The 8,994-nt window shown below is 35.9% G+C and overlaps 1 protein-coding gene across 1 annotated transcript; it reads right to left on the bottom strand.

Annotated features, from left to right (window-relative positions):
- Positions 1–4,679: 4,679 nt before the first annotated feature.
- On the bottom strand, positions 4,680–7,779 carry LOC137660131 (zinc finger CCHC domain-containing protein 7-like). Its single transcript, XM_068394843.1, has 2 exons — positions 5,515–7,779; positions 4,680–5,378 (listed from the first exon to the last, which is right to left on the bottom strand). Exon 1 carries the CDS (start codon positions 7,719–7,721, stop codon positions 6,600–6,602), a length of 1,122 nt encoding a protein of 373 aa, XP_068250944.1. The 5' UTR covers positions 7,722–7,779; the 3' UTR covers positions 4,680–5,378; positions 5,515–6,599.
- Between the last annotated feature and the right edge of the window lie 1,215 nt (positions 7,780–8,994).

The raw sequence follows: 8,994 nt of genomic DNA on the forward strand, positions 1-8,994 counted from the left end.
AGGATACAGCATTAAGAATTCAAAGAATAGTCAATGATTTTGAAAATTGCGAACTATTGGATTATCTAAGAGGAATCACTCATAACTTGTCGTTTTGAGTACAAAGAAGACCTTTTGTCAGATTTTTTGTTTTCAAAATGGTGTGTTTATTTTACTTTGCTTTGTTTTTAGAATGACTTTTGTGCTTGAAGTACTTTTTTTAATAAGTGCTGCTTTAAAAATATACTATCATAAAACCATAAAAGCAACTATAATTTGTAAAATACATCTATTTTCTTTAAAAAGTTTACAAGAGAATCTACTGGGCAATTATCATCTATTTAAAATAAGACTAGCGACAAACAGCTAATAATTCCCGAAGCCGAACAAAAAAAATTAAAAGCTTATTTAAAACCCTATTAATACTATATATTTATTTTTCCCTTTTAGAATAAAAAATGTTCATGGTTAATATAAAGACAATCTGGAAAAGCATAAAACAACTAAAAATTTATAATCTTTAAAGATTCAAGACGATGAAATTACAGACGATGTGATATATTGCTATGTATTTTTAATGCGGTGAAAATGCATCACATGTAATTCCCATGCGATGTAATTACCGCGATGAAATTACGGCGATGTAATTACAGTGAATCATATACATATATATATGTATATATACATATACATATACAGTAGATATATATATATATATATATATATATATATATATATATATATATATATATATATATATATATATATATATATATATATATATATATATCTTAATCAGTAATCACTTGCTAAAGACATATTTTTGTCGAAACACAGCTGTAGTAACAGAATAAATGAAAAGAAAAATTAAGTTTCTGTAACCACAGCCCTACACCCGAGAATCTGAGAAAATACAAGAATTCTTATAGGAAACACATTGATGCCACTGATACAGGCACGCAGACACGAACGCACACACATAAAAACAAACTCAAAAATTATTTATGTAAGACAATACTTTTAACACCATTCTCAGGATAAGGGTCAAACAAGAGATAGTTGAATGACGCCAAGAAAAGTATTAAACTTATAACTGTTTTGAATATTAATACTTACAATGAAACACTTATTTCTCGCCTCTGTGCTTTACCTTGACCTTTGACCTTAACATGTATTAATTGGCGTGGATTTTCATACACTCAAATATGAACCAAGTTTGAAGTCTGGGGACTTCACTTTGGTCGGGCAAAGAAGGAAGACGTGTTTTCAAGTGCCCCTGTCTTTCTCAACTTTGAGATTATACCATGGGCTCTTTCTCGTTTTTCTACTGTTCCAGCAGTGTATTAAAGTGATGTGATACTAGCGGTGTGTTTTTAGTGTTATATGTGCCAAGACAGTGTTGTAATTTAGGCAAATTTACTTTTGATTACACACCTGGCGAACCAGCTTCTTGGCCGGTGAACGAGTATGCCCTGAGGCGACTTGCCTCGGGGGTTAGGGGCTCGTAGTGTCTCCCTCCCGCTCTCCCTCCGTTTCCAAGAAACACAGAACTGGCAGTTAATCAAAACATAAAAACAGGTTAGTTAAGATGGCTTATAATACACAACATGCTCTCAGGAGGAAAGACTCCTTTGGCCTGCATTTTACAGCGCCTTATGTGACCATGGAAAGTGTTAGTAATGTGTTGTTTAATCATATGAAATTAGGAATTAGTGACATGAAAGGTGTTCAGAATATAAATAGAAATAAGATTGTGGTAAAGCTAATCTCTGCAAATGTATTTGCCGATGTTTTGAAGAATTTCGAGGATAAAGTTATAAAGTTAAGTGAAACAGACTCTGTGAAAGTTATAAATTTAAGTTCACAAGTTTCGTATGTATCGATAAGGAACGCACCGTTCGAGATGGATGATAAAGTGATAATAGATATTTTGAATAGGTATGGAAAGGTAGAGCACTTAAGGCATAACAAATTTGCAGTTGGGCCCTTTGAGGGTTTATTCAATGGCGTTCGCACAGCAAAGATGAGAGTTAAAGAAAACATCCCTTCATCAATTTATATTGGTGGCTATAATTTAACCTTCTTATATAGTGGACAGAGTAGAACATGTTACAAATGTGGGAAAGAGGGTCATCTAGTAAAGGACTGCATTTTGAATATTAGTGAGAGTAATTACATTATTAATGAGGGAGATTTCCCTGAAATACCTAAGAATGGAAAGAGTAGTTCATCCAGCGCGAACAATAATGGAAGGGAAGATGAGAATGGAGGTGGAGCCAAATCGGCGAATGGAAAAGAGAGAAAGGGGCTAGAAGTAAGGAACGATAATTCGGGCTTGGGCCATGAAAGCATCAGAACGACCACCGCGACGAGGACTGGCGATGGACGAATGGACGAAGTGGAAACGGACAACGAAAGACAAGATGAGGAAGGAGCTGGAAGGCTTGTGGAAATTCCCGCATCACCTGACGAAGGACTCGTTATTTCGACAGTTGAAGCAGAAATCCACGCAGACGAGACAGACATTGGAAAGGAAATGGACGTTCAATTATGTGTCGTACAAAATAAGGAGGATTCAATCGAAGAGGTGATAAGTGAAATTCAGGAATGTGAAGATAATGAAGAGAATAATGTGGACTGTGGTGGGGAAACTACAATAGACAGTGTTTTCAACCTTGGTAACACAAGTGACGCCGAAATGTGGCAAGCTACAATTAGTGACGAACCAAGCAAAGGCATTCGTCTGAGGCTAACAAAGGATAATGGTGTGCTTTCCGAGTCGAACATGGGCGAAGATACATCAGTGTTTGATGAACCTAAAAGTAGTTCTGAAGACGAGATGAATCGATTGCCAGTGAATAAACGTTTCAAATTGGATGAATGATTTAGATTTTCTTTCTTATATTTGTAACCTTCACTTACTTAAATTTAGCAACTGTTAATGTTAATGGATTATGTATGTCTTATAAGCAAAGTAAATTGATTGATTTTATGTACTTTTATCATTTGGATGTAATATTTGTGCAAGAACACAATGTCAAAGATATTTCGCAACTTGAGTATGTTGAAAAGCATTGCGATATAATATTGAATCCAACTGTCTTGTTGAAGGGAGGTACTGCTATCCTCTTCAATAAAAAGTCGAGAGTGAAGGTTCTGAATCAGGAGATGGATGTAAAGGGCCAAATAATCAGTGTAAAATGTACATATCAAGGAACAGATTTTCTATTAATAAATGTGTATGCCCCTTCAGGGACAAATAAGAAAAAGGAAAGAGAGGAACTGTTTTTAAATGTTTTGTTATATTACATGAGAGACAATTTACGAAACTTGATTATAGGTGGGGATTGGAACAGCGTAACGAGCAAAAGAGATTGCTCTAATCCTGATAATCATATAATTTCAACAGCTCTTCAAAGATTAAAAAATGATTTACAACTTAAAGATGTGTGGCTCTTGAAAAACCATTTGATTGAATATACGTATGTTAGGCATAAGTATGGTTCTAGGATTGATCGCATATACGTTAGAGATCTGAAGAATAATATAAGTGAATCTGAAAATATTCCATTAAGCTGGTCTGATCATAATTCTGTTACGGTTAAGATTAAGATGGACAATGATATTAGCTTTGGTAAGGGATACTGGAAATTAAATACAAGTATTCTGAAAAATACAGTAGTGATAGAAAACTTTGTTCAATTTTGGAGCTATTTGAAAAGAAAGATGGGTGATGTACAGTTTCATTCTATTTTAGACTGGTGGATTTATGCAAAAGATCAGCTTAGACTCTTTTTTGTTAAAGTTTCAAAGACAATAAATCAGGAGAGATTTGGCTTACTGAATCTGCTGAAAGCAGAATTAAGGCGGAATTATTGGATCCATTCTGAAAACTGTAATAACTTTTACAAAATAGAGGAACTTAAAGACAGAATAAATGTAATTGAAAATGAGATATGTGAAGGGGTCAATGTAAGAGCTAGAATTGATGAAAGAATGTATGGGGAAAAAATATCTGCATATTTACTTGGAAAAGAAAAGAATGTAAAAACAAGTATCGATAAATTGTGTGTAAAAGAGGGTGCATATGTAACAGACACAAAGTCTATACAAAGGTATGTATTAGAATTTTATGAAAATTTGTATAAAAAACAATCTATAGATTTTGATTTGAAATATAAATTTCTTGAAAATATGAACAGTGTCATAGATGATGATATGAACTTAAACCTGAAGGCTGAATTAACAGAGAAAGAAGTTTGGGAAGCTATATCAGGAATGAAAAATGGGAAATGTCCTGGTGTTGATGGATTAGCCGTCGAATTCTACAAAACTATGTGGAGCATTGTAAAAAACGAACTTATGAAAGTACTGAAATTCTCATTTACTAATTTTAAAATGTGGAAAGACTCAAATAAAGGTGTCATTAAACTTTTACCAAAAAATGGAGATAAGTGTAATCTTAATAACTGGAGGCCCATAACTATGCTAAATGTAGATTATAAGATTATAGCGAAGGTTTTAGCAAACAGGTTAAAATCAGTGATATCTCTTTTCGTATCAGAGGAACAGTTTTGTGCTGTCCCAGGAAGGTCAATTATTAACTGTAACACCTTGCTAAGAGATTTAATATACTTCCAAAAAAATGAAAACAAGAAAGCTGCCCTGATTAATCTTGATTGGTATTGTGGCGGGATGTTGCAAAAACAACCCCCACACCCTTGAATCTTACTTACTTACAATGGTCTCCACAAAACAAACTTTCCCCTTACGTAATCTACAACCAGACTCTTGGACAAAAGGACAAAACAAAACAAAACATAACCTTAAAACTATAATTCTTAAACCTTAAAATAAATCATAAACCATCAACATTCAAAATAAATACTTTAAACCAATCAAAACTTAACACTTTAAACTAATCAAAACTTAACACTAAGATAAATAAAACTAAATATATAATTAACAAAAAAAACCTTTCCGCAATCCAATAAATCCTAACGAAACTTAAAACTAACCGCAACCCAAACATGAAAACACAAAACACATATATTACGAGTTCAACACCAAAATTTGTATGCTCATATATATTATTTGCAACACAGTCGTTCACAAACTGCCGAACTGTCTTTCACGGCACAACCCTCAATCTGTGATTAACAGGTTAAACTGTATGGCAAGTTGCCACCACTGCCTCCCTAATCGGGGTCGTAATCATCATCGTCATCATCCTTATCATCATTATCATCATCAATAGCAGCAATCAAAGTAAACAGGCCAGGTCATCGACAATCGTTAATCCAAAAAAAAAGCAGTCTAAATATGATCAGTTCCAGGCCAGGTCATCAACAGTAATCCACTTTCTAGAAATTTAGTCACTCCAAAGGAGGAATCGCAGCCTGCCAAAATAAAAAAGAAAAACACTTACGAACACTTCTAGCTAACTGAACTATCGCACTATAATCAAAGATAAATAATAAATTGTTCCTATCATTCACAATCACGACAAGCAAAGATAAACAAAACTGTACTTACTTTGAAAATCAAAAACCACTTCCACGCTGGTCAGAAAAATATAAATGTAATCCAGCTCTCACACAACTGCCTTATGCTGCAGTCAAATAAAAAAGCATTCGCTCCGAAACATTCACCACTGTCGTAACCTTACTAAAAATGTAAACAAACAATCTCATTTATACCAACAGTCTTCCTCACCACAAACGATCGTTACACTAACTACTTTCGCTCGCTAACACAATATCTCTCTCTCTCTCTCTCTCTCTCTCTCTCTCTCTCTCTCTCTCTCTCTCTCTCTCTCTCTCTCTCTCTCTCTCTCACACACACACAGGATTTGGCAAAACAGAAATAAAAATAAAGCAAAAATAAATCCTCCACATTCCTCCCCCCTTACTTTGCCAAATCCTTCTCACACAACACTTACATTATTTTTTTCATAACCCAGTCGCAGTCGGGAACGGGACCTCTACTCCGAGTAACTGGGCCTCCATATACTCTCTCATTCACTTCTTCCTTATCACAATCATTAGCTACATTAACACTATTCTTATCTAAATCCCTATCATCTAATATATCATGTACAATCATATCTACCTCGTTCTCATCTGGCCCTATAATTACACTCATTTCTGTAAACAGTTCATCCATTTCATCAAAAACATTCTCAACTTTAGTAAAAGATTCATTCATACTACTAATCATTCTCCTATCTCTCACTCTCGCATTCGTCATCCTTTCTTTTACATCACCTAAGGAAAAGCCACACACACTATAGGTATCATTCATACTCAGCCATGATTCATCTGTATTAATACATTTATCCTCCACACTCACTTGCACATTTACACCCTTGTCATACTTATTCGTATTCTTACCTATTCCTATAAATTTCCCTTGCACTTTCTCCTCACTTAAAACTTTCAAACGCCTCTTTTTCCTATATTCAACTAACACTAATTGTTTATTTTCCAGCCCTAATTTCTCATGCATACTAGGTTCATACTTGCTCATTTCCAACCAATTACTCATCCCATTCTCACAAACATTGATCTTATTCCTTCCACACACACAGGAGGACTCACCCAGCTGAACCCTCTTACACTCTAGTTTCCCGAACATCCTGGCTGACTTATTCCCTTCTTCCTACATACCCTAGCTACATGCCCATCTGCACCACATTCAGTACACTTACCCCGCGGCTCCTTGCACATTCTAGCATAATGACCATCCTTACCACAATTACCACAAATCACATTCATACGATTACTCCTACATCCACTTGCTACGTGCCCAGTCATACCACACCGATAACACTTAATCACTTTCTCTTTCTTACAGTCGCTAATACGATGCCCTGTCTCTCCACACCCGAAACATGCTCCTAATGCCCATCTACATTCATTCTTCTTATGACCTTCCTTTCCACACCTATAACACTTTTCATTACGGACACGACTATCTGACATACCTCGATGCGCACTAACACTCCTATCCCTATTGCGCCAATTACCCTGCCTAAATCCTTCATTTGTCCTTACAGGTATTCCCACATTACTCGCCCTAACACTCCTATCTACTACATTATCAGCTACCCTCATTGGTCCTCTCAAAATTGCATCCTGATAACTACCAAATTCTATTACACTTTCTTCCATTCCAGTTCTTACACTCACAGATTTACTTTCTTTCATGCACCTATCTAACTCATAATCCTCAACTATCTCTAGTATATCATCCCATGTCAATCTCTCTTGCGTCCACCTCATTTTCTCCTTGCGTTTCAAATTAATAAATTCACACACATTCTCAGGTACTGTTGCCAAAAACTTCCTCATTAACTCCTTATTCTCATTTATACCTTCATCCCCATACTTCTTCCTAGCTAAAGTTTCCAACCTACATACGTACATTGATATCGCTTCTCCTGCATTCATCCGTGCTTCATCAAAATCATTCTTACGCTTATACTTAACACTCACTTTCATACGTTTTACCTGCTCAATTATTCTCTGTTTCACACTTTCATAATCAACGTCCCCTACACTCATTATCACTCCATACATCGTCAACAAATACCCAGTCAAATATTCTCCTAACTCCCTAGCCCAAACTCTTTTACTATCACCATACTTATCCTGACAATACCTCTCATACTCCTTGAAAAAATCATATACGTCCCTACTGCTATGCTCATTGAACCTTTCACACCGAGGTACCTCTCTCATAAACACAGTCTTACACACATCACGTTCATTCTCACTGCTATCATCACTGTCTACTCCCTTGTTACCTTCTTCGTCATTTGAATACAATGAATCCACTTCCACACTTAAATTCCTATCCTTAACCATTCCTTTCTTACCCTTTTTCTTACTTACCACTTTCACCCATTCACGATCGTCCTTGCTATCAGCCTGATACTTTTTCTTCCCTTTCTTCACATCACTTTTACCTTTCCTTTCATCTTTCCTCTTCCCTTTCTGTTCATCCTTACTATGCCTAATTCCCTTATCTTCAATATCACCATCACTATTACTACTATCACTATCACTTCCTTTCCCATTATCACCTACCTTAACCTTCTCTTTCACTACCAACCCATTACCCGAAGCTGAGGACACTCCTCCGACTGCACCTTCACCCATTATAGTTTTCATCATCCCCATGACTTGCCCCATCATATCTTCCATTCGTTTCTCCATTCGTTCTTCATTCTCTCGCATCCTCATCTCAACACATTCTTCCACTCTCTCTACTGTCCCCTTTAACTCCCTAAGCTCCTTCTGCATCGCCGCATTCTCCCAGTTCAACCTCTCATTCTCTATTAGCAACCTCTCCTCACGCTCCTTACTCAGCCGCAATTCCTCCTTCAGTAACTTGTTCTGCTCTTCCATTTTTCATCAACCTTATATCTAATATCTTATCCTATCAGTCCTTCGTCCAAGAGTCCAGCTATCAGTCCCGCCTCAGCAGTCCCTGTTCGGGCGCCAAAATAATGTGGCGGGATGTTTAAAAAACAAGCCCCACACCCTTGAATCACTCTTACTGACAATGGTCTCCACAAAACAAACTTTCCCCTTACGTAATCTACAACCAGACTCTTGGACAAAAGGACAAAACAAAACAAAACATAACCTTAAAACTATAATTCTTAAACCTTAAAATAAATCATAAACCATCAACATTCAAAATAAATACTTTAAACCAATCAAAACTTAACACTTTAAACTAATCAAAACTTAACACTAAGATAAATAAAACTAAATATATAATTAACAAAAAAAACCTTTCCGCAATCCAATAAATCCTAACGAAACTTAAAACTAACCGCAACCCAAACATGAAAACACAAAACACATATATTACGAGTTCAACACCAAAATTTGTATGCTCATATATATTATTTGCAACACAGTCGTTCACAAACTGCCGAACTGTCTTTCACGGCACAACCCTCAATCTGTGATTAACAGGTTAAACTGTATGGCAAGTTGCCAC

The sequence above is a fragment of the Palaemon carinicauda genome, chromosome 20 (genome assembly GCF_036898095.1).
Source record: "Palaemon carinicauda isolate YSFRI2023 chromosome 20, ASM3689809v2, whole genome shotgun sequence".
Classification (NCBI taxonomy): domain Eukaryota; kingdom Metazoa; phylum Arthropoda; class Malacostraca; order Decapoda; family Palaemonidae; genus Palaemon; species Palaemon carinicauda.